The sequence below is a fragment of the Miniopterus schreibersii genome (assembly GCF_964146895.1).
Source record: "Miniopterus schreibersii genome assembly, chromosome: 8".
In the NCBI taxonomy this organism is placed as follows: domain Eukaryota; kingdom Metazoa; phylum Chordata; class Mammalia; order Chiroptera; family Miniopteridae; genus Miniopterus; species Miniopterus schreibersii.
Window position 1 is genome coordinate 55,177,828 of NC_138109.1, and position 27,285 is coordinate 55,205,112.

General features: G+C 42.0%; 1 protein-coding gene across 1 annotated transcript; it reads left to right on the forward strand.

Moving 5' to 3' along the window:
- Window positions 1–656: 656 nt before the first annotated feature.
- Window positions 657–27,285, forward strand: CLCA1 (chloride channel accessory 1; the record flags this gene model as incomplete). The annotated part of the gene is made up of 14 exons (XM_081145301.1): window positions 657–848; window positions 5,997–6,137; window positions 6,310–6,457; window positions 8,319–8,424; window positions 12,337–12,514; window positions 15,092–15,310; window positions 15,835–16,062; window positions 19,266–19,440; window positions 21,233–21,339; window positions 23,225–23,440; window positions 24,010–24,274; window positions 25,309–25,479; window positions 25,735–25,974; window positions 26,897–27,285. Exons 1-14 carry the CDS (start codon window positions 687–689, stop codon window positions 27,283–27,285), a joined length of 2,745 nt encoding a protein of 914 aa, XP_081001427.1. The 5' UTR covers window positions 657–686.

Consider the following 27,285-nt stretch of genomic DNA (forward strand, 5'->3'; position numbering starts at 1 on the left):
CAGAAGTTGAGATGAGGAAACTTGAGTTTGCTTTGCACAGTGAGATATAAATTTGTATCAGTTCCCTCCAATAGAAAATATTCAATAATATCTATGTTGCTTGCTAATGCCTTTTGTGGGACTGGATTATCCCACCAAGAAGTGCTGAGGTTATGTCAAGATCGAAGGGGATAAAAATAATGACCCCCTTGAGGAATAGCTGGGCGTATGACTAACGCTTAACTAATACTGATTGACTACATGGAGCGGCCAGGCCTCCGCTGGGCAGGAAGCGGGCGGAGGGTGAGCTTGTGGGGGCCAGTATCCCTGGCTGGGCAAACATTTCTAAGAAGTAAACATGTCTCAAAGGCCAAGCTGCTTGACACCTGCGAATCCTTCCAGGGAACCGGATGTGGGCTTCCCACCCTCTTTCCCAGCATCTGGCAAAGGCGAAGGAAAGGCTAATGATCCTTTCAAATATAATAATATTTAAAGTACACAGAATTTAAGACTAAGGTATTGTTCCTCATACTGCAGACAAATGCAAACATGAAACAATTTTGGGCCAAGGGGTTAAGGTCCTGAGATAAACCACCTCTGATAACTTGGGAAAATGTGCCTCTATAGTGAATATAAATAGGGGTAAAGAAAGATGCCTCTAAAACCAACATTTTCCAAAGAGACTAATCAAAAGGAGATGCGTAATAATGGGGTCGTTTAAGAGCTCTGTTTTCATCTTGGTCTTTCACCTTCTGGAAGGGGCCCTGAGCAATTCACTCATTCAGCTGAATGGTAATGGCTATGAGGGTATTGTCATTGCAATTGACCCCAACGTGCCAGAAGACGAAACACTCATTCAAGAAATAAAGGTATGTTCAAAATGGCAATAATCCTTGTTTTAAAAAAAATAAGCAAACTATTAAGCGTAATGTTGTGCTAGGGCGAACGTGAGCTCTCTAACCGCAGCTGTGTGATACTGACAAGTTATTTTTATGTCTGAGTCTCAGTGTTTTGGGTAGCAAAATGGAAATAACAACAGTTAACCGTTAGAATTCTTCTGAGGGAGAAGATAATAAATGTAACACACATAACTAAGAGTTTCAAAAGTTGTTGGTGCTTAATGGAAGGTGTCTACATTTATTGACTGTGGATGATTTCACTAAAAATTATTCCTTTCTGCACTAAGGCAGAGCCAGCTGGGTTTGGTAGATATTGTGAGATGCCCAGGGAATAATTCCTTCACCTGCTTTTACCACTGGCTCCTATCAGATTCTCCTCATTGTAACCCCCTTCCCTGTGGTCCTAATATAGAAGCCAGGATGCCAGTCTCTAACTTAAGAACAACCCTGAACCTTTCACTGGGAGGAAACCCTGCATTTTACCAGCCCCATTGCAGGGGATCCTCTCAGGTTGCCAAGTGGCCTCAACTTACTTGTTACTTCTGTGAGGGAAGGAAAAACTGGGGAAGAAGATGCTCCCTGTCCCGGGCAGAAGTGTCTGTTGCAAGGGGAAGAGGTCTTGTTCAACAGCAAACAGCTAAGAATGAGAGGGAAATGTTTTATAAATGACCACCCTGGGACCTGGCTGTAGCAAATCCAGAGGCAGTACTGTGCAATGAGGAAAAGTACTGATCTGTAAAATGGGGCAATAGTAAGTACCTTCCCTACAGGATTTTGTGAGGATTAAGTTTAACAATGCGCGCACACAAAGGGAAGCTTGGTGAAGAGTATATGGGATCTCTGTACAGTTTCTGCATGTTTTATAAGTCTAAAATTATCTTGAAATATTTTTAAAGAACTTAAAAAAATGCATGCATAGTGCCTGGTATATAGTAAGGGCACAACCATCAGTCGCCAGTCCTCTGTTTAATCCTTCTAGGAGGGAAGGGTTCATTCTTTTTAACCAAGACAAAGCTCCTGAGTGCTGGCTCAAAAGTTACTCGCACAAGAGTCCCCCTGGTTGCCCCTGGGTGTTCCTTGCTCTGAGCAAAAACAAACCCAGAAAGGTGGAGTTTGGAGAGAGAACCATCTCTACCACCAGGAGCAGTTTGGGGATGGAGAACTGCAGTATTTGGGGAGAAGGCGTGGGAGCAGGGGACACTTACCTGTTTAACTTGAAGGTTATCAGATATTACTACCATTCGTGGAAGGAAATGGATACTGTTTGAAATGTCTCAACAACCAGACACCTTGGGTAAGTTTTTGATTGTCTCTGACCTTGGAAATGGCATCAGCAAAACTGGAAGTGCCACTTGGAGCAACAGACAAGGAAAGTAGGGGAGAAAAATGTAGCCAGTCTGCTTCTGGCTCTGGCTGGACTGTCAGGAACGTGAGGGGCGAACAAGAATTCCTTATCCCTAGTGGCAAGGCTAATTCACACTTACATGGGGCTTCAGCGCTTCCAGATGCTTTCACCTCACGCTTTGGGGGGTTTCCTCCCGAAAAATGTGCTTCTTATCACAATTATTACGTTGGCTTTCTGGTATGGGTCCTAAATGAGTTAGGTGTAAGTTGGTTTCCACATATAGTAAAGTATATGCTGTACACCTGAAACTACTATATAATAATCTGGAACATAAACTGTAACTGAAAAATAAAATTAAATTAAAAAGTTAAAGGCAATAGTGTGCTCAGGGTCCCTAACTAAGTAGTTCATAAAAGTGAGTTCCTCCCTCTTGATGTTCCAGGTCTGCAGAGTTAAGGACCTTAATTGTGGGCTTTTCTGCCTGTCCTGGCCATCCCTCACTCTGTTTTCTGAGGGGAGACTCTCCCTCTGGTGCCCTTGTGGGGTTGGAAGCCTTTAAGTCAACTCTTAAATCTTTGTTTCTGTTCAAGTGAAATAAGCCAGTCAGAGAAAAAAAATACCATATAATTTCACTTATATGTGGAACCTAATGAATAAAATAAACAAACGAAATAAAACCAGATTCATAGACACAGAGAACAGACTGACAGCTGTCACAGAGCGGGGCTGGAGGGCCGGGCGAAAAGGTGAAGGGATTAAGCAAAGAAAAACACCTCCTAGACACAGACAACACTATGGTGATTGCCAGAGGTAAGGGGGTGTGTAGAGGGCAGAACTGTACACTTGAAATCTATACAATTTCATTGACAAATATAACCCCAATAAATTCCATAAAAAAAAACTTGCTTGTGCATGACAGCCCCCAACATTTCTCCACCTACACATTGCATCCACTGCACCTGCCCTGTGAGTGTGAGCTGTAGAGGCAGAGAGCACCCTCCACATTCTCCTTCGCTCCCCCCACAAGATACACAACAGGAGCAGCGTATCCTGGAGGTCTCCTCATTGCGTGCGAGTCCAGGAACCTTCTGTCTTGGCACTCCCGGGCAGTTTACCACTCATCACAACCATTTCATTCATTCATTCATTCATTCATTCATTCATTCATTTGTTCGTTCGTTCGTTCGTTAGTTAATTGATCCAACAAATATTTACAAAGCATCTACACCTAATTATGTCAGGTACCAGAAATCCAGTGGTAAACAATATACAGTTCCTGTCATTAAGGAATTCTCAGCTGACCCTATAAGCTATTATCCTTGACCTCTCCAGGCCTCAAAAGTTTAAATGTCCATTTGGATATGAGGTTGCCTTCTCAAAGTCAGGAACAGATGCCGAAGCAAATATCCCGTATTAATGTTACTGTTAACACGTGGGAGACAGACTTTATGCTGCTTGTTCTTCCTGGGAGACACTGAAAATTCACATTTCACCAGTCAAATCATAATATAACACTCTGACACAGGAAGTTTTATACCTACTTTTTACTTTTTGGTGACCTTGACCCAGCGTTTTTCTTTTTAAAATGATATATTGTTAAATCCTCCAGTGGTTGATAGAAATCTGGCTTTTGGAAGAAGGAAATGCAAATCATTATAAGAACTTTTTTTAAATTAGCAAGGCAACCGTCATTACTGTTTGAAAGAAGGGAAACTGAGGCTCAGAGAGACCAAATAAATTGCCCAAGTTTGTCCCTTTAGGAAGTGGTGAAGAGGAACTCACCTGCATCAGTACCTGAGAACTGCTTCCCCCTATAGAGATGAACTGGCTCTGCTTCTCGGGCCAGCCCCCCAGGCACTGGGGTCTAGGCGCTCTGGTCTGCTCCCGAAGGGCCTTCCTCCGGCAATGGTCCCTTTTTTCTCTTGCTGTATCAGGTTTTGTCCACTAGCATATGCGTATGTTATATTAGTTCCCATTAAAAAAAAAAAAAAAACACAAACACAGCCCGGCCAGGCGTGGCTCAGTGGTTGAGCATCGACCTAGGATCCGGGAGATCGGGGTTCGATTCCCGGTCAGGGCACATGCCCGGGTTGGGGGCTTGATCCCCAGCAGGGGGCGTGCAGGAGGCAGTCGATCAATGACTCTCATCATTGATGTTTCTATCTCTCTCCCTCTCCCTTCCTCTCTGAAATCAATAAAATTATAAATAAATAAAAAAACCCACAAGCGCAGACACACAAAACAAAATCGCCTGGCCCTGCAGTGCTCCTGCGCATCACGTCTATTCCCTCTTAATTTTCAGACCTTCTTGAGCCGTTGCCTCCATTCACCACCTCTACCTCCTCACCTCCCACCCCCTTGAATTCCCTCATATGGAGCTGTCGGCTCCATTCCACTACGATGCCTCACCCACGTTGCCAGAAACTTCGGTCGGTTCTTATCTTCACCTTCCTTTTCTTTATCATTAAATTTATTGGGGTGACACTGGTTAATAAGATCCTATACGTTTCACGTGTACATGTCTATGACACATGATCTGTATAATGCACTGGGTGCCCACCACCCAAACCAAAATCATCTTCTGTCAGCATGTATTTGACCCTCTCTACCCTTTACCACCCCCCCACCACCCACCTCTTACCACCCGCCACCCCCCCACTGCCTTCCCTCTGGTGACCACAGTGCTCTTGTCTGTATCTATGAGTTTTTGTTTGTTTGTTTTTCCTTTCTTGATGGCTCAGCAGCATTTGACTGGGATGACTGCTCTCTTCTCCTGAACCGCCTTCACCCCAGGCCTTCCGATTTCCTTCCCAAGCACCAGCCGCTCCTTCAAGTCCCCTTGGCTGACCGCTCCTCCTCCTACCACTAAATGCCGGTGGGCCCCAGGGCTCAGTCCTTAGCACTCCTCTTCCCTCGGTCCACACTCACTTTTGAGGACAGTGGTTTTCAGTCCTAATAGACCTAATGCTCTTGTCAATAATAAACCTCTTATAATACCGGCTCTACTATCTTCATAATGCATCTCAGGGGCATTTATAATTTAACACTACATCTCTTTCATTTTAGAGAAATAAAGTTAGGTGTAATTTGAAAATAAATTATATGATCGTGCCATTTCCTTATATCTGACAGTTAGTACTATGCTAAAAATAAATACTATCATAACATTTAGCTAGTCCCAAAATCACTGCAGGAGCCAGCTGGTGAAGTCACCTTCATTTTAATTTGAGTTTCTCTCCAGTATTAGTTGGTGTAAGACCTTAAGACTTATACTAATTCTCAGTTTCTCCCTTAAAGGTTTATTGCTCCTCAAAGAATCAAGGGAGATGACACTAGTAGCTAACATTTCGTAAGCATCTGTGCTAAGTAAATATGGTTCCCAGTGCTTTCTTGACTTCACTTGATCCCCACATCTTATGAGCTAGTCACTATAGTATTTTCCATTTTGTAAATGGGGTACCTGAGGCTCAAGGGTGCTCAAGAAAATTGCCAGATAACCCACGATAAGTGTTGGAGCCAAGATTGGTGTCAGCCTCTGAAGTCTGCATTGTCGATCATCACACTGTGACACAGAGCATGTGATAGGTGCTCAGAGGAGGTTAGCTAATTTCACCAATAAAAGGTATTTCTACACCTCCCCTTCCAATCTTGATAAATAACTGGCCTTTACTAACCAGTTTTTTCTAACATGAAAAACAGATGCAAATGTGAACGATTGGTAATTTAGTCTATAGTCATGATTGTGTTTCCTACGTGTTTTCTTTTTTTCCCAGGACATGGTGACTCAGGCATCTCCATATCTGTTTGAAGCTACAGAAAAACGATTCTTTTTCAAAAGTGTTGCTATTTTGATTCCTGAGAAATGGAAGACAAAACCTGAGTATGTGAGACCAAAACTCGAGACCTACAAAAATGTGAGACCATCGAGTTCTTTTTTTCAAATTCAGTTTCCTTCTGCGATTTAGATTTCTTTCATCATAATATTTCTGGAACCAAATGAAATTGTTTCAAAATAGTCCAGTGTGAATTAAAGTCAATTCATTTGTTAAAATTTTATAATGATGAAAATGTTTTCTTAAATTTCAGGCTGATGTTCTGGTTGCTGAACCTAATCCTCCAGATAACGATGAACCCTATACTGAGCAGATGGGAAACTGTGGAGAAAAGGGTGAAAGGATTCATTTCACTCCTAACTTCATCGCAGGAAAAAAGTTGACTCAATATGGACCACAAGGTATGGGTAGAGATGAAACACTCAGTTGTGTTTCTCATAACTTAATAATTTTATATTCAAAGTAGATCAAAATAGCATTACCTTTCTGAGTGAGCACATATAAGCCAAATAAACGTATAGCATGTGTTTTCACTTAAAACGGGGGTTCAGAATAGTGCATTTCTCTGTTAGAAATTTAATTTCTTCACATCTGCATAAATGTGTAAATACAGTGTTTTTAATTTTTAAAAATTATTAGTATCAGGAAGTAACTGTAAAATAGTTTATTGAAGTATTACAAGGTTTCTATGGATCTGTTAAGGAGACTGCTGAACAAATTAAACCTCCTGCCTGCAATTCAGATATTAGCCAGCAGATGGCGGAGACCCACAGTGTTCTCAGACTTCTATGCGCAAATTGTAAATAATCAGGGATTGTTAATAATCAGATTCTGATTCAGTAGGTGTGGGGTGGAACTCAAGAATCTGCATTTTTAACAAGCCCAGATGATGCTGGTACTGCTTGACTATGCACCACACTTTGAGTAGCGCAGAGAATATCCTTGCAGTTCAGCTCTCAAAAAACTGTAACTAAAGAAAAAATCCAATTTTCCTTCACAAAATAAAATGTAATTCCTCTATGAGTTATATAGAACAATCTTTGGAGAAAATATTAAAAGAAACAAGCAATGAAGTATATACAATATGTGCTTTCCAAGTATAATCAAATATGATTAGTATTGGCTAATTAGGTGAATTAACAACTAGTATTGCACCTAACCCTCCAAATTCAGCCTATCTAGGAATTTATATTCCAGGAATACTGAGTTGTATGTGTCACTAATTCATCTAAATTTAACAAATACTCACTGAGTGCCTATTAAGTTCTAGCCACTATGTGCCCAGGCATGACAATGCAGAAGTCATGAAACCTGTCCTCATGGAGACAAGTGTTTAGTGGGGGAGACTGGCAAGAAAGCAGAAGTTATAACAGAAGTGCCATAATGGAATATAATAAAATAGTAATGGAAGGGTACTAGTCTCGGGACGTCAGAGAAGGCTTCTAGGTGGATCTAAGCTTGATTTTCCGGACAGAGATAGGGAAAGAGTATCCCATGCAGAGCAAGAATATATGAAAAGGACCAGAGATGAGAAAGAGGGTGGTGTGGCTCTAGAAAGTAAAAGGAGTGCAGGAATTCACTGTGATTACAGAGTTTTGGAAGTAGGTGGAGAAAAGCAAGAAACACGGCTGCAGAGAGGAGCAGAGCTGGGATCATCAGGGGCCTTGTCTGCCGTATTAAGGAGCTGGACTTAACCCTGAGCACCATAGGGGAGCCACTGAAGACTGGAGACATGGAGGGCAGCTGGGTGGCCACTGCAATAATTCAGGAGTAAGCGGCAATAAGACTGGAAAGATGAGAACAGAGCAGAGGTGGAGTAGGCAGGCCTTGAGGTTTGATCAGATGTGAGCCACAGGGGACGCTGCCCTGGCTGGCCTGTCCATGCTCCAGCTCCCACAGCAGCATGCGCCGACCTCCATCGCTACATTGCACCAGTGAGGATTTTAGTTATCGGATTGTGCATGGCATCCACTAGACTATAAGCTACTTGAGGACCGGGCAGTTGTTTCATCTTTGTATAAAAACTTCGAGGCACTTACTATGTCACCTAATTAGCATTTCATGAGCCAAAACAAGTAGTTACATTTTTCAGAAATGTGCGGTTGTCATGTTAGAGTTTTCTTTGCAAGGAAATCAAAACTTTAAAATACTAACATAGGAAAGCATAATAGAAGTTGAGAAGAATTACTTTCTCCCAGAATGAGGAGGTAATTTTACCATTTTTATTGTAACCAAGTATTTAAAACATTTTAATACTCACAGGAAGGGCATTTGTCCATGAATGGGCCCACCTACGATGGGGAGTATTTGATGAGTACAATAAAGACCAGAAATTCTACTTATCTAATGGAAAAAACAAAGCAATAAGGTATGGATATTTGACTTAACTTTTCCCAAGCTATTTTAAATCACAACCAATTTTTTCTTGATTATTTTAAAAATGTCAGTTTTTGTCTTGTTTTCTATCTCTCATGCTTAACTATGTGATGTCAGTAGAAAGCAAACTGAACACTTGGAAAGTACTCTTGGCTGCCACGATTGTGTGGGTGAGGTCTTGCAACTGGCAGTTTCAGTGAACATAAACCGCTTTAGTACAAACATTAAAGATAGGGAGCTTCCCGATTTATTTTAAACAGCTAGCACAATTCAGATACCAAAACCTGCCAGATGGCATGAAAAAGAATTCTGTAGATACAGCTTTCCAAAAAAGATTTTAAATAAAAGTAAGTTACTCTGGCAGAACTAAGGGAGTGACAAACACACTAAGCCCAAGAAAGATGACTTCCAGAAATCCCAAAATGCTGTGATATTAGGTAAGTAATTAATATAGTACACTGAGTCAAGAAGAAAAGGGAATATATTTTCCCAACAGAGCCTCGGAAGGAATTTGAAAACCTTGCACACTTACGCCAAAGTCAGAAAACAACCTCCTCTTTTTAAAGACTAGAGGTCGGGACAACACCCCCTCGCTTCAGCTCCCAGTCCTGCTTGCCCGGTGCCTCCTGAGGGAGCCGGGCCCAGCTTCGCTTTGGCTATTCGGTTTGGCTCTCGCTTCCAGGTGGAGCTGCGCTGGCCCAGAGCTCAGCCTTGGCCTCCCATTTCTCCCACGGGGACACTACTGCTCTCCACTCTTCCCTTCATTCATTACAGTCAAACTCTCAACTTGGCCCACTTCCATTCCCTTTTCCCTCACTGTTACATCGCTTCAGGCACGAATAGACACTGCGAGCCCCTGGAGCCCTGCGTGGCGTGCCCGATCACTGTAGCTGTTCCCTCGGCCCTCGGGGTCACTTCCCTGATGTGATCACACGTTGGATGGACCTCTCGAGTCGCAGCCCATGGAGGCCATTCCACACCTGACATTGCCTTTCCCACTTCCCTTTTCTAAGCTTCTGTACAGTTAGACACTGTGCATTCTTACAAGAGAAAAGCTGATTAATACATACTGCCTTCTACAGATATTCTAGAAATGCCTACGTATATAGCATGTTCTTCCTTCCACAGAAAACATTAGCAAATCTGGCTAATTACCACGTCCTCTTAAAAAGAAACTTTATTATAACATATTAATCATTTGATTAATATATTCTAGTTTTAAAAATTATTTTAAGGCCTAGAAGCAATAGCAAAATGACAGTAAGGCCCACAATAGAAGGTCATTTCCTTAATCTGATACAAAACATTAATTGCAAGCCAACAGCCTATGTCATATTTAATAGGAAAATACTAGAGGCATTACCAGGATGGCCACTATTAGCACAGTTATCTAACCTTGTTTAGAAAATTGTAGCCAATGCAATAACATGGGAAACTGGGAGGTTTAATAAAAGGGGAAGGCTGCGAGAAAGGAAGAGAGAAAATTGCTTTTGTTCAGGTGATATGTGGTCCACTTAGAAAACCCAAGGGAATAAATAGAAATGAAGGACAGGGGAAGTCAATAAAGTGACCAGATACAAAATGAATATTCAAATTGCCTTCCCAAATATTAACAATAACCAGTTCAAAAATATAATGGAAAGAATACTCCATTCACGATAGCAATTAAAGGTGCAATGAAGTGTAAAACTCTAAGAAAGGTAGATATCATATTTGAAAAAACTATAAAATCCTTCTAAAGGATTTAAAAGAAAATCAAGATAAATTGAGAGATTTTCAATTCATGAAAGATTTAATTCAACCCAAATTAATATATAGGTTTTATAAAACTCTATTCAAAAGCACATCCATTTTTAACTCATTTTTAAAATCCCAGAATTCACCCAAAAGATAGTAGCTAAGGAGATTTTTGAAAAAGAATAGTAATAAAGGGAACTTTTTACTTACTGAATTTTAAATATACACAATAAAACTATATGAATTAAAACAATGTGAACTGACAGACGCATATATAATAAATTTACTATTTAATACAGCTAGAATTATAGACCTATGAGAAAAATCAGGATTTCTTAAGATATCGGGACAAGTTTTTAGCTGTGTGGGGAAACATATTAACAGATATTCTTCCAAATGGATAGACTATTAAATATAACTATGATAATCACAATGACAACTAGAAGAATATTAATAAAAATCATACTCCTGCCCAGACAGTGTGGCTAAATGGTTGAATAATGACCTGCAAGCCAGGAGGTCACAGTTTGATTCCCGGTCAGGGCACATGCCTGGGTTTCAGGCTCGACCTCTCTCTCTTTCCCTTCGTTTCTCTGATATCAATAAAAACATATTTAAAAAAAAAAAACACATACCCCTATATGGTAATGGTCTTTCTGTGCACTCAAGAATTGTAAAAAGATATAACTAAAAGAATAATAAATTTGACTACATATTAATTAAAAATTTTGTTGCAGACAAATCAAGCATAAACTAAATAAAACTATAAAAAAAATTAAGTTATTTGCAAAAGTTTAAAAAACATGCTTTTAAAAAGCTTAGTATTGTAACACATGAAGAACTTTTGAAAACCAGTAAGAAAACAATAACATCATAACAAAGAAATAGACATAGAAGAATAATTCATAAAAGAATAAAAATAGCCAATAAACATAAAAAAATGTTCAGACTTACTAGCAATCCCAGTGGTGTGAATCTGACAAAATGAGCATCGTTAATTACCTAGTAAGTTACTGTCAGTGGGTGAAAGCTCCCACAGATGGTTGTTAGAGATGTAAACTGGCACAACTCTGGAAAGCAATTTGGTGACACATATCAAATCTCCAAAATATTTCCTTTTTCTTGATCCAGTAATTTTATGTTTAAAAAACCAATTTTAAGGGAAATGGTAGAATAAGCTATATCAGAAATCTATAAAATATTCACACTTTTGGATCTGATCATTTAGTCTGGGAACCAACCATGTAGCAAACTTGGAAATAGAGTCAAAATTTTATGTGAAATTTTATTTATTCATTGAAGTTTTATTTTTAGTACTGACAAGTTGGGGGGGGGATCACATTAAATAAATCAAGCTAAATTTATTTTATAATATGAGAACAGGCAATTATTAAAATGACATTTTGAAAGAATATTATAAATTATAACAAGGCATTAAAATTTTAATTATACTAACATACTAAGTTTTTTAAAAGCATGAAGTAAAATTATATGTGCCATGTTATGCTGCTTCATAGAGAAGAAAATGCTTCACGATGTTAACAGTAATTTATTTCTAATTGTGGAACATGATTTTTTTCTTTTCTTCTTTATACATTTTTGTAATTTCCCAAATTTTCTACAGTATTTATATATTGTTTATATACTAAAAAAAATAAGATGGAGAAAAGCATTCCATTTATAATAGCAACGAGACTCACAAGCATATAATATAAAGAAAAATCTAAAATACCTAATAACATACAAGAACTATGTGAAAACTGTATGACATAAACTAATTAGAAACGCAAAACCCAGGAAAAGTCAGCAAGCCTTTTGAGGGAAGCAGAGGCCTGGTTTCCCAGGAAGGAGGGGACGAGACTGAGAGGAACCTCAGGCCTCTCTCTGTTCCTTGCTCATCCTAACAGCAACTGTAGACCAGATTTAGCTTTTCTGTTGCATAGAAACAATTTCTGGTACCATTTTGGGAACCCATCAGATACTTTCTGGCAAACAGAAATGACTCTGATGGGAAATAAATAATTTTTCTATTTATAAGCATGTATTTGTCTCTTGAATTATGAGGGGACATCATTGACAAGGTCATCTGTGGAACCTGACCACAGAGACTATCTAGCCCTTTGAAATGATTACGTCACTTAAACATCTAACCTTAATAAATTTTCAGTTGTTCGGCAGCGATTACTGGTAAAAATGTCATAAGGAAGTGTCAAGGAGGCAGTTGTTTCACCAAAACCTGCAGAATTGACAGGCTAACAGGGCTGTTTGAAAAAGGATGTGAGTTCATACCTGATGACAGGCATACGGAGAAGGCTTCCATCATGTTTTCACAAAGTATTAATTCTGTAAGTATCCATTTTTTCTTAACACTGGTGAATTCAATGTGATTTTTATCCCAGATGCTGCAGGAAAAGATCAAATTGTAGGAAAGTACCACTGAGCAGCTGGGAGAAAACCAGGGGTAAAGTCCTGTCTCCCTCTTCTCCTTCCTTAAGTCCATTTTTGCTTCTCTGTCATCTCCCTTCCACTAGCTTTTAGTTTAAGTGCTTAGAGTGACTTCAAATATCATTAAGGCAGACAAGCACAAATTTCTTAGTTAAATAAGAAATTTACCCAGGGGAATCAGGTGCTTCTTTTAATTAATAAGGACAAGATCAGTAGCTTTTAATTTAATTTTCAGAGATATCTTTTCAGCCTGCATTATTTACGTTTAGTTGTTAAGTGAAAATTTCTATCTTTTTGTTTACTTGGTTGGTTGTTGTGTTTTTTAAATAAGAGTTTATTTGAGCCAAGCTAACAGCATATGCAGGGGAGCAAGACCTCAAATGCTCCCGAAATTTTCTATCATTTTGAATGTCGGTGCCCTTAGGGGGTTTGTACATAGTTTTAATAGCTTTAAATAGTTTTTAAAAATATTTCTTAATTGTTTTTAAGGACCAACTGGCCATAAGATAAACTTGACAAATTATCTTTATTGATGCTAAATATATACATCAGTGAATTTGCACAAACTAAGAGTAAGTGCATCATTTAACTGACTTTAGTGAGGAGTTCCTTCTATCTCCCAGTCTCTTACATAAAGCTGTGTTTTCCTTCTGGAGTAGAGAGTGAATGAAGCAACTTGCAAGAGTCTGTCAATAACAATGTGACTCACCATGGTTCCCAGGCCCATCCTTCAGTCTGGCTTTGCAGCCCACTTCCAGACTTATTCAGAAATTTCCCAGAGTTCTCCCGGATTATATGTTTTAAATTAACCACAGAGTTAAATTTGATGCACAGTGAATCTTGGGAACCTTTGCCAGGGGTTTTACACAAAAGTTTTTCAGATTCCTTTCTATAAAGTGGACATAATGATAATATGGAAACACAACCAAAATGACCTGAGAAATGCAAAGAGAAACATGTTTTATAGCTAATGAATATTTTCTAAATTATAGAATCCCAGATATTTAAGATTTTTAACTGAAGGGTAACACTGTAAAATCGCTGAGAAGAAGACCTAGGTTGTACCTACTTTGTATACTATGCCTCCTTTTTTAATCCCTCAAATGCTAGGGATATAAATACTTAAGGAAGGAGAAAAAACTATCATTTATTGGCTGTGTTAGTATTGACTTTATTGCATATGTTCTTATGTAATCTTGCATAGTAACTACTGCCATTTTGTAGATTAAAAAACTGATGTGCAGGGTTTTTTTATACTGAGCTTTTATTATGCATCAGACACTGGACTAGGCTTTGAGGCAGCAAAATTTAATAAGACATGTTGGATTTACAGCCCAGTAAGTGCACTTACAATGTTAAAGGGACCTTCCTGAAGTTTCTACAGGGTAGTGTGAGGACACAGGGTTGAGTGGAAATTCTTTGGGGGAAAGGTAGAAAATGAAAAAATATTTTGAAAATGAACTTTCGGCTGAAACCTGAAGGTGGAGTTCACAATGCAGAAGACAGAAGAAGAGGAACTCCTTTACAAAATGGGAATCAGGAGCCACGCCACAGAGCTAGACAGCAGTCTGGCAAGGCTAAGACCACGGTGGGGGGAGCACAGCGGGGGTGAGAATGGAGGGTGAGGCAGAAATGCACACTAGAGAGCCTGCTGCTTGCTGTGTGAAATAGCACAGAGTGTACCGTGAGACCAACCAAGAGCCACCAAAGGGTCTTAAATGCAGGAGTAAGAAGGAAGATGCCTCAGGCAGCTGTGGAGTGGCCCAATGGAGGGGGGTCAAGAGGGAAAAGTCAGATAAGAGACTGCAACAGTCTGAGGAGGGACCTGAGAGCCCGAATGGTGGCCAGTCCATTGGGGAGAAAAGATGATGAACTGGAGAGACAGTGGAATGTATTGACCTTGGCTATTCTGTAGGGGGAAGAAGGCAGGGAATCGCTCAGGTTCCTGAGTTAGGAGACGGGTAGATAGTGGTGACATCAAGCCAGGAAACATACAAGGAGGAGGAGCAGAGTTGGAAGAAAGGTGACAATTATGAACACGTGAAGTCTGAGGAGCCTGTGGACTCCCCAGTGGATTTTGAAGAGAGCTGGAAGGGAGCGACTGGGGAGTAAGGAATGGGCGGGAGTGAGGGGGCAGAGAGACAAGATGGGACCAGGAGAGAAATGATGAGACTATGGTGATGGCTCAAAACGGCAAATTTGAGAAGCAGAAAGGAAGCCAAAAGCGAGTAAATGATTGCTGTGGAGCCCTAGGCTTTCCGCAACGTTGAACACATGTTTGGGGATAGGAATTCTCACTATGACTGTGATTTTCCCCAGCAGTGCTCTGCAGTGATAGTGGGATTGGGCCAAGATGATGGGTTAGCGAGGCAGGCTGGGGAGGGGGCAAGGGAATAACATATTTTAGATTAATCAGATTATTAAAGATTTTAACCATTAGTTGACCGTTACCTGTATCATTTTATTGACAATTTCAGGTGGTGGAATTCTGTACAGAGAAAAACCACAATAAAGAAGCCCCAAACCTGCAGAACCAAAAATGCAACCTCCGAAGCACATGGGAAGTGATTCGCGATTCTGAGGACTTTAAAAAAACCACTCCTATGACAACACAACCCCCCAAACCCACCTTCTCGCTGCTGCAGGTCGGACAGAGAATCGTGTGCTTAGTTCTGGATAAGTCTGGAAGCATGCAGGTACGTGCAGTGAGTCTCGACCTCTGGATTCAGGCCTCACGCTTGCAGACAGTATAATCTAGACCACGGCTTGGAACCCCTGGGAGCGAACACAGCTCAGAGAGTCAGACGTTACAACGCCAGCGCTGCCATCAGAAACACCTACCGCCACTTGATTCGACAAACATTCAGCATCAAGCGTCTCATTTGCCAAATTGAATTATCTTTTGATTTATGAATTACACAGCCTTAACACCTATGCTTCACTGACAGTGCATAGGTCTATAGACCTATTACCAAAGCACTGAACTAATGATTGAACTGAAGCCTAATCTGGTTTTATCTTTTAGGGCTAGTTTTACAAAGGCCCTAAAATTCTACTCCAAAAAGCTAAACTCCTCCCACAGAAGGCTATGCCTTGAGTGAGCCTGTGGCCATTTAGTCTATATTGAGGCAGTCACTTCCAAATCCCTTCTAGCCTGTTCTTTCATGAGCCGTCCCATCTAAACACAGCCTGACCGCTTTCCTTCTGCTTCTCCATTCAGAACGGTAACCGCCTCAAACGAATGAACCAGGCAGGCAAACTTTTCCTGCTGCAGACGGTTGAGCAAGGGGCCTGGGTCGGGATGGTGACGTTTGACAGCGCTGCCTACGTCCAAAGTGAACTCATACAGATAAACAGCGGCGCCGAAAGGGATGCGCTCATCAGAAAGCTCCCGACAAAGGCCGGAGGAGGAACGTCCATCTGCACTGGACTGCAATCAGCATTTACTGTGAGACAAGTTCCCCAGCTGCAGTTGCCAATGTTTACAATTTATGTTTAAGGATTCCCCCTTTCCAGTGTTTCCACATGTGCCTAGTGTCTGGTTGAATTAGACAACCAAGGGCAGGGAAATGGTTCAAATGATACAAAGACACAGCCCACCAAAGCTGTTGTTAATGAATTCATCCATGCTTTTGTGCTTTTCTACATCAGTGAGTTCATGCTTTTCTGCATGGATGCCTGCATTCAAAATATTCACGTGTGCCTTCTACATACAAGGCACTATATTGGGCATTAAGGATACCGTGAGAGCCAAAGAGACACCACATCTTCTCCTGTCGCAGAGCTTATAATCTTATTGGGGAGATGCACTAATCACATAGTCACACACAGACAAATGTATATTCATAGCTATAATGAGTGCTGTGAAGGAAGGTACATAGATATGAGACAGTGTCTTCTATAAGAGAAAAAAATGAGCTCTGAGTTATGGTCAAACTTTGAGGAAGCTTAACACTCCAAACTTCTGGGTATAGAAGGACCTTTTGAGTGGGGCCAGCAAATGGTTTATTTATTGAAGCAGGAGGCCTTAGAAAGTGTAACTATACATGTCTTGTGGGTGTATCCAAAGATCCCATCTGACCGTCCAGGCATGGTCCCTCTACTTAGATATCAATGTCTTGCCATTTTCAATAAATTTAAGTATAAATTCCTCTAATGTTTAAGGCCTTCATAACATAGCCCCTACCTACCTTTCCAGGCTTCAGTACCAGAGACTCTCTTCCAGGCATCCTATGTTTAGGCAAGTTAGGCCACCTGTTCTTCAGAGCTTCTGCGCCTTTGCCAGGCTACTCCCCACTTACAGCACTTTCTCTCCCCTCTTCTGCATCTCAGACCAGGCTCATTCTTCAAAGAACCATCACAGACACCACCTACTTCTTGACATCTTTCTTGATCCTTTTAACTGTGTAGAATTTCTCTTTCTGAATCCTATTACCTTTTAAAAAAAAAATCTCTTATGAATTCTAAGCTTTTTTATTTTCTAATCATGTGCTTCACTTAAGCACAAATTCTGGAGTAAGGCTTGTCTTTTTACCTCCCAGGTTGCTGGCAAATATCTTTTATAGAGGAGGTTCTCAATAAATAAAAACAAATTGAATTATTTGATTGCACCTAAAGCTTAATTGCTCTAAATACAGAAAATAATATTCTATATTTATTTAGAGGCTATTTAGCCCCATGAAACATAGACTAGGAGGCTGAAAGAGGCTGGCAGGCCTAAGGTCTCAGGCTCTCAGCAATGTCTTGGGCATATCTGCCCTGTGCCTGCTGCGGACACAGCACATCAATGAGGCTGTTCCAGATTCCCAAGCAGGAGCAGAAACATTGAGTGCCATGTGGACAATGGACTCAAACATTCCCTCAAATGCAGTCTGTCCCTCTGGTCCTTTCACCCTACCTTGAAGGCCAGTTCCCTAAAAGTGGTTTCCATTGTGTACACAGTCAGCTGGAAAACCCTTTGCCAGATGCTCGTGTGCATCTGGGTTCCCTTGCCTCTGCCACTCATTCAAGCTTTGATTAAAGAAGCAAATTAAGGAGGGAAGCTGACAGTGAAATCACTGACATACACCAAGCTCCTGCTATGCAAACCCTGAGGGAGATGACTAATGCCAGATGGCCTGGGGATGGGGAGAGAATGTCTGGTTCTGCATTTTCCACTCAGATGGGTGAGAGAGTGTGAGAGGTACAATTGGAATTTAAATGCTTCTTTTGCCCCATGGAATCTGACTGTGGGGTAGGAAGAAGTTGTGGGCAACTTCAGGGTGATGAGGCGAAGGCCCTAGGATCCTACACTGTCCTCGAGGTCCCCACTGGTGAGCTCTGTCCTGGGCTCCTGGTGGTGGTGTCTGCTGAGGTGTGGCCACTGTACCTTGCTTGTCCTCTTGGCTGGATCGCTGCCCAGTGGTCCGCCCCAGCTAACTCAGCCCCAGCCTGGCTCTCCCTGTTGGAGCAGAGCCCTGAGCACACCCCCATCCTCCATCCAGCCCCTAAGAAGGCTGCACACCCCTCAACCTCTATGGCAAGATGACCTGTTCTCTTGCCTGCCGACTCTCAAGTCAGCTGCCTTCTATGTGCCCAGTAGTGTATGTGGGAGCGTCTGCATGTTTCCATGATGTGTAGTGGTGACAGAGAGTGTTGACAAGGGAACCCAGACTAAGCCCTTTTTCTGGCCTCTGAGACCCTACAGCTCTGTTGGACTCAGGCCACAGCCCTGGCTGATGGGCTCCTGGGCTCTGGGCTCCTTCACACAGCAACAGCCTCAGTTCTGCTCTCTTCCCTTTTGCGGCTTCCCCCCTCTCAGAGGGCAAACAGAGTGGGGCCAAGGTCTTCTGTGCTCTCAGCTTTCCTTTCAAACTACTTAAGGTGCCTTCCCTTTCTGAGAGTCTGGTTCAGAGGAGGGAGGCTTGATTGCTTGTTTCCCTGGCTTCCGGGTCTTCCTCCCACTCTCTTTAGGGGAGGAGCGGACCCTTGCCTCCCTCTTCTTACACAGATAACTCTGTTCTTCTATGTAATTGTCCTTCTATCATAATCTCATCCAACATTGTCCTCTCTACACCATGTGAAAAACTGTACACCTAGCAGGCATAATTAAAACAGGTGTCCTAGGACAGATAGGGACTGTGATTAATAAGAATAAAATGTCCTGCTTTAATCACAGGGGATATTAACATTCTTAACAACCCATGTGAGCCGGGTATTGGCCAATCAGAACCAATGCCGGCCATAAACCGTTGGTCTTGTCAGACGGGTGAATATCATACCAGCTAAAATCTGCCCTGGGTCTAATATTCCCCAAACATTATCCCCATTCAAGGAGGGTGACTTCCGAAGGCTTCTGGGAACCCCGGAAAGCCCCTCGAGGAGAGACTATGTGGAGGAAACCTTCTGTCCTGCTCCCCCTGTGCTGCTTGCCCCTGGAACTGCCCTGCGCCCTCTCTGCAGCAGGTTCGCCAAGAGAAAAGACCACATCAAGTGCCACGAATGTTTCTCATTTGAAACGAATCATTTCAAAGCAGAGGGATATTTAGCCATTCCCGGACACTTCTGTTTATTCTCTCTGGAATTTCTCTTCTTGTTCTCTGTAAATGCACTTTTCACAAGCACTTTGGCTGCCCTGAGTCTGATGACTCGTGCTCTGAATTATGTCCTTAGGTGATTAGGAAGAAATACCCAACAGATGGATCTGAAATTGTGCTACTAACTGATGGGGAGGACACCAAGATAAGCACCTGCTTCGCCACGGTGAAACAGAGCGGAGCAGTCATCCACACAGTTGCTCTGGGGCCTGATGCTGCGAAAGAACTGGAGGAGCTGTCTAAAATGACAGGTGAGGGGGTGCCGCCTGAGTCCCACTGTGTTGTCTCTTCCACTGGACTGCGAGCTCCAGTGAACTGGGGAAGAGGGGAAGGGTGAGATAGGGAGAGATAGGGGTGATCTTACTGGCCAACTGACTGCCTTACCATGAAAAACCACTACAACCTACTCCACCCCTTTATTTTAAGGCCTTAGTTCTAGGATTAGGGCAGTCTGGAGAAGATGGGACCAGCATGGCACCCTAATGAGGACTTGAGACTCTTTTCCCAGGAACTTTATAAGAGCTGGAAGGAATCTGATAAGTTAGCCAAGAACTACTCACTTCCAGTTGGCAGCTGGCCAAGGGACCCAGGAGAGACAGATGACAAGCCACTAACTATGTATACCAGGATAAAAGTACTCTATTGGCAATAGAAAATACAATGAGGCACAGAGAAGGGAAGGAGAAGGGTCCAGAATGATGACATCAGAGTTGGGATTTTTCGCAAGGAGTAGCAGGGGGAGAGCAAAGGGCCTGCTTAGCCACGTGGAAGGTGACTCTGAAAATGTAGACTACAATGCACTTTCTCTGTAGAACATGAATAGATTGTGCTTCTAACTCCCATACACAACAGATGGTTAAAATAGATCCCATATGCCCCTGGCTTCTTTAGAGGACTGGATGGGCACAATTTATTTTTATTTATTTCTTTTACTTAGGACTTGGATTATGGATAGCAATTATTATGCTGAGTTGCCTTCTGAGGCAGCTAAAATGACAGTACTATTTGTTCCTAATACTAGCTGTCTTAGTCTGGGTTTCCTAGAGACAGAGATTGAGACAGGGATTTGGGTGCATGTGATTTATAGAGGGAGAGCTCTCAGGAGAAAGGGAGGGAGGAAGGTAGGGTAGGGCAGGGGAAGGAGCTAGGCATGGATCTCACGGGGCTTAGAATCTAGCTGGAGTCTGACCCCATAGGGGACTCAGAGCTGGAACTGCATCACAGGCTTGGTTCAATTTTAAAGCAAGAGGGCTGGCCTTTTGTGTTCATCAGTCTGTGGCTGTGGACTGTCAGGGAAGAGGAGAGGTGAGGGGGCATGTTATTTCTCTAGTTTGGGTGTCCCCTTTTGGTAAGGTGATTTTCTGGAAAAGGAGGGAACTAAATGCCATTAGCAGCTAACAGAGCAACTGAAAAGAGATGCACTTGCCTAGATAACAGATCTAGGTAAAGCACCAACAGTATTATCAAAATGCTTTCCTTATACTTTACATGGCATTAATAGTTTAAGAGTACTTTCACATCAACTACCTTAGTTGCACCTGTTCTAAACAGCCTGAGACTGCCAGGCTTGGTGTACAATGTCATTTTTATTACACATCATACTTTTCGATAAGTGTCCCTTGTCAGCTGTTATTTCTTGCTTTTGTCCCATGCATAGCTCATCTGATTTAGGAGAAAACTCAAAAGTCAACCTTCTTAGGATTATGTCTAAAATAAGATTAAACCCATGGACTTAGAGTAAGGCTTCATGGATTCTCTCATATGAATTTTATAATATCAGTTTGGGCCGAGATTCATGGCTGCTTTGTAGATAGTTGAAGCAGCCATATGACCGAGATGTTGCTGAAGCTATTATTTGGTAAGATTAAAAAGTTAGTATCACCTTCGGAGTTAATCTGGATACCTATTTGATGTTGATCTAGTAATACTTTAATAGCACAGTAGAATACTTATTTTGTGTATTCTGCTACCTCAAGAATTGCAAAAATGTTTCAAATACTTGCTTTCTACAAAATAACTTTTGACGGTGTCATTGCTTCTTAGGCGGTTTACAGACATATGCTTCAGATAAGGCTCAGAACAACGGCCTCATTGACGCTTTTGGGGCCCTTTCATCAGGAAATGGCGCCATCTCCCAGCGCTCCATCCAGGTCAGACTTCTTCCCCTGTGATTTTTCATGTTTGTAAATAACCCTAGCCAAGATGTAGTTTAATGGTTAAAAGTTTTAAGTTCTACATTCTTCTAGTAGTGAATTAAAATTAAAATAGAAGTTCCTAAAATGCAACACTACTCATTAAAACAAGGCAATAGTGTTTACTTGCCTGGAAATAGTACTGAGTTCCTCATAAAAGCCAGCAACATAAAATATAATGGGTCCAAGAACTCTTTATTAACATCTGTTAACAAGCACCCATAGCAATATAATTGGCTCAGAATTTTCTTCAGAGTAGATCATCTCAATACAAATTTTCTGGGACAAGTGTTCAGGGATTACTGGCTCTGTTTTTCCATTACCTCAAATCTCTGCTACTGGCCAAGATTTTCATATAATGGATGGAAAGTGCACTGCACTGTGAAAAGCCCATGCTGTCAGTCCTAGCACCTAGATCCTTGTCCGGGATCTGTCATTATCTCCATGACCACCGACAAAGAACTCCACCCCTCTGGGCCTCAGTTTCTCAGTCAGATATGAACCAGAAAACTTCCAATTTTCTGAAAAATCAGGCTCTTCTGATTCCAAAATTTCAAGAAAGCCAAAGTTTCTTTTAAAAGTCACGGCACTATTAAAACAACAACAGGACAAGCATATTTTAAAAAGCTCTTCTCTAATAATTACAAAAATTACATGATTTTTTTAGCTAAAGAGAGTAAACAATCAGTACTCATACCTGTGTGAATTATAACTTTTATTGTGAAAGTTTGGATAAAAGTAAAGGGATACATGATGTCAAAGCCAAATAATGATAGATTTCAAAACAACAGGCTTTCTGGCCTACCAATATAGCAATTATTCAGTTAAAGAAGAAAGCAATTATACTCATTTGGCTTGTCCTAATTCAAATTTAGAAAATTAAACTCAAGGGCCTGGTTTGGAAATGGGAGGAATGTGTCTTAGAAAAATAATAAAACTGATGAAAGGGCAAGTTCATAATCAGGCAGCTTCTGTCCATTTGTTTTATATTTAAGAAACCCAACAGGAAGAGAGATGGAGAAATGAGTGTGATTCATTTACCCACCTGTCATAAAAATCAGATCCAAGGTCATAATCTCCCTATGGGACTAGAAAGCCTGGCTCCATGACCAGGCCGCCTCATCTTCTAATATATTTCAATGTAAGGACAAAAAATAATTACCTAGGCCTTAATCCTCAAAATCATACTTTCCACAAAAATCTTACTAGCCCTTCCCCCCCTCAATCCCTCCTCTTCAGCTCCTTCATTTATTATAAACAACAAACCAACCTTGGCCATTGACTTATTTCATTTACCTCCTGCAATCTTACTCCACCTAAACAATTAGTTATTTGCAACTTGAACAATCTATATATGGGTGAACATGAGTCCCAGTCAGTCCCCTTTAGGGTTTATAGTGTAGTAAATAAGATGAGCTCTGTATGCCAGTAGGTATAAAGCAAAACACAATGTGAAAATGTCAAAGGACTGATAGAAACAAGATTCTATGGGAGCTCTCAGCTGATAAGTGAGATGGACATCAGAGAAAGCTTCATAGGGAAAGTGACTTTTGAAATGAATTCTGAAGGACAGGTAAGACTTAGACAAATGGAGATGAGCATGCAGACTTCCAAGAGAAGCGAGAGTGTGATAAAGTCACTTGGGAAAGTGGTCTGGTTTGGGTGCAGGAATCAACAGCGTGGAAGCTAAAGTTGGAAAGGTAATTCAGAATTAGATCATGATAGGTACTAAATACCTGTTTAATGGGGCAACTGAGCGTTGGGGGTGGGGGAGGCAGAATGGAAGAGACTCTGTGACAGAAGCTGTATTCTCCAGAAAGTGAAGAGTTGTTTTTCTTAACAGCTGGAGAGTACAGGATTAACTCTCCAGACCAGTGAGTGGATGAACGGCACGGTGATCGTGGACAGCACTGTGGGAAACGACACTCTGTTTCTCATCACCTGGACCGTGCAGCCCCCCCAGATCCTTCTCTGGGATCCCAGCGGAAAGAAGCAAGACGGCTTTCTCGTGGACACAGACACCAAGATGGCCTACCTCCCAGTCCCAGGCACTGCCAAGGTACGGACTCAGCCTTTCTCCTTCTCACAACTGGACAAAGTTTTTATAGAATAATCATAGCTTTTTAATTATGGGTAGTTGTTAAAAGGAAAGTCAGTGTTGAATGAATAAAAGCGAGAACAAGAAAAAAATCTCCATCCAAAGGAAATCACTCGGTATGAAGGCAAATTGAGAGAACGGATTTTGTGTTATTTTCTCCGGGTATTAAAAGGAGAACCTTTGAACTACGTAGCAGTCAGGGTGCAGCAATGTCCTCCAAGAGTGAGGGTCATGAGCACTATTTCCTCTACCTCGGGAACCCATCCATTGGATCTTATCCTTGAGAAACCAAGGCAATGATAAGAACAAGGTTTTCAGACTTCATTTTCCCCAACTAGAATTTTCTTGACAGTAAGAACCGTGGAGTTAGTTCAAAACACCAAAGTTTCCCTTGGCTGAAAGTATGAAAGACCATCTTAGACAGGCTTGCAACATGCTTGCACCAGACAGGCTCCTCCTGGAAGTGGCCGTGAAGTCAGGTCTGTGTCACGTAGATACTGACTGGAAATGTGTCCATCTGTTTTGGTCAGGTTGGCATTTGGAATTACAGTCTGCAAGCAAACTCAGCGCAGACCCTGACTTTGACTGTCACCACCCGCGCCTCACATGCTACCTTGCCTCCAGTTACAGTGACCTCTAAAATGAACAAAGACACAGGCAAATTCCCTAGCCCTATGGCAGTTTACGCAAAAGTTCACCAAGGGGCCTTGCCGATTCTCAGGGCCAGTGTCACAGCCCTGATAGAATCAGCGGATGGAAAAACAGTCACCTTGGAACTTTTGGACAATGGAGCAGGTAAACCACCCCAGAAATTGCAAAACACAACTTTCTTTTTTAAGAAGCAAACAGGGAACAGCAGGAGGGCATGGCGTGGTGAGGACACTTGGAAGCAGGGAGTCCAGCACTGGGGAGAGCTCTCTGCTTCCCCCACAATTCCTTTATTTCTCAATGTTGGAAAACATGAAAAAGGGCCTACCTTTAGCTTCTGCAAAGCCCAAACACAGTGGTGGCTCAAGCTCTGCAGCTCAGAGATTCTAGGGAGTTGTCAGAGGGTCCTCCACACTCTCCAGAAAATTAAGAGCTGTCTTGCATTAGGGGCTTTGTGTGAATATATATACATATATTCATTTTTATCTTCACCACCCACTGTTGGGGCTTTCACACTTAGAAAGCACCAGAGACAGATTCAAGTACAGTTATATGTGACTTCCATCTCTATGCAAACTCCATATTACCTTGTTCCAAAGGGAAAATCCCACCCGTTATTTTTTGTTTTTAAGAAATCTAGCAGGGAGAGACACAAATTCTACATTTTCTTTTAGGAGGAACTCCATTGCAAGCTGTGATGCAAGTAATCTTATTAGAACAAATCCTGTAGCTGAATTTCCTTCCTGAATCTACCCTGGGGAGAAGTAATGAATTTAAAAAAAATAAGATTATAACATTTTTTTTCTCCTCAGTAACATACAACAATTAAATTCAGTACAACAGATACTTATCGAGTAGTTAACCAACCTGCACTACGTTGGATGTAACAGAGACACATGACACAATCTCTGATTTCAAACGGGAAGACAACAATTCAGGAAGATAAGCTGCGCACATATGGGACTGTACACACGTACACCCAACACACACACACACGTACAGACACATACGTACACACTGGTAAAAGAAGTAAGCCACGTCCTTTACATAGTCAAATCCTGAATGCTCTTGGAGATAATGCTGGATTCTCTTTGCTTTGAAAATTTTTAACCCGCATATGGTTTGGAAATATACGAATGTCCTTTAGGGATATTCATTCATGCTTTCATTTCCCTGTCCAGGTGCTGATGCTGCTAAGGACGACGGTATCTATTCGAGGTATTTTACAGCTTACGATACAAATGGCAGATACAGCCTAAAAGTGCGGGCTCTGGGCGGAGTGAACGCAGCCGGGCAGAGAGCTGCGCCCCCGCAGAATGCAGCCCTGTACATACCTGGCTGGACTGAGAACGGTAGGTAACCTGTAACAGCGCGCCTGGCCTGAGTGAAAGGCTCGGGACCCCGAGGAACCCATTAGGCCTATGAGGAGAATGGAGCAGGATTCAGTCAGGGCTTCTCAGCCTTGGCGCTACTGGCCTTTGGGGCCACATAATTATTTGTCGTGGAGGGGAAGGGAAATGTGAGAAGAGGGTCACCCGATCACAAAACAGAGGGGCGTGTAGCCACTTCGTGCAGCGGACCACGTCCTGAGGAATCTTTCATTGCAGGGGAAGTGAAATGGAACCCGCCGAGGCCTGACGTTAGCGAGGATCACCTGCAAGGCAAGCAAGTGTGTTTCAGCAGGACATCCTTGGGAGGGTCATTTGTAGCCTCCAATGTCCCAAAGGCTCCCATACCTGACCTCTTTCCACCTTGTCAAATCACTGACCTGAAGGCGAAAATCCAGGGGGACAGTCTTATTAATCTGACGTGGACGGCGCCTGGGGACGACTATGATCACGGGAGAGGTGAGCTGAGCGCGCTGTGGACCCGGTGAAGGGGGGAGGCAGCCGCGGGCCGCAGGCAGGCCTGTGCGATGCACGGGGAAGGCAGGGGGCAGGGGGATCCTGACTGTCCTCTGAGAGGAAGGGGGTGAGGCAGGGACAAAATGGGGAAAGGGGATCGAACATACGATAGTGAATGGAAACTAGACTTTTGGTGGTGAGCATGCAAAAGAGTATGCAGAGAATTATAATGCTGAACACCTGGAATTTATATAGTGTTATTAATCAATGTTACCTCGATTTTTAAAAGTTATTTGAACAAAGACTGAAAAATGAGAGATTGAGAATCTGAAAACCTGGCCTACTTTAGGTGTAAGAGGTTCCAACCAGGAAAAGGCAACCCTCAGTTTTTGCCTGAAATCTTGCCATAGTGCTCTTTCATCAACTCCATGTTTAGTAACGAGGCCTGGAGAGGATTGAGAATAAAACATAGATATCAATGGAGCAGGGCTGTCCTTTGGAAGAAACCTGTGGAGGCATGGTCTGCGGGCTTGCAGCGTGAATGCTCGTTAGAGGCTGTACACCTTCAGGCCCCACCCCGCCTACTGAACCCGAGTCTGCATTTTAAGATCTCTGGGTGATTTGTATGCACATTTAAAGTTTGAGAAGCACTGGTACCAAAAACTCTTCTATAAATAATAAAATAATAATTAAACAACCTCCTCTCTTAGCCAGGTACTATGGCCAGAAGTATTGGCCAAGCCTGATCCACTTTTACATGTATCACTCTGTCCAGACATACAAACAAGAATGTAAATAGATACTAATACTTGTAAAAATGAAGCATCGGTTATATTTATTCATTGGAATTTTATGGGATGGTGATATATAGTTTCTAACAGCTTTTAAAACTTGATAATTGCAAGGTGTGTTTTTTTTTCTCCAGCTTACAGGTATATTATCGGAATAAGCACAAATATTCTTGATCTCAGAGACAAGTTCAATGAATCGGTTCTAGTGAACACTACTGATCTCATTCCAAAGGAGGCCAACTCTCAGGAAGTCTTTGTGTTTAAACCAGAAAGCATCACTTTTGAAAATGGCACGGATCTCTTCATAGCTGTTCGGGCTGTTGATAAGGTCAACCTGACGTCGGAAATCTCCAACATTGCCCGGGCATCTTTGTTTATTCCCCCACAGACTCCTCCCGAGACACCTGGCCCTTCTCTCCCTTGTCCTGATATTAATGTCAACAGCACTATTCCTGGCATTCACATTTTAAAAATTATGTGGAAGTGGCTAGGAGAGTTGCAGCTGTCAGTAGCCTTGGGTTGA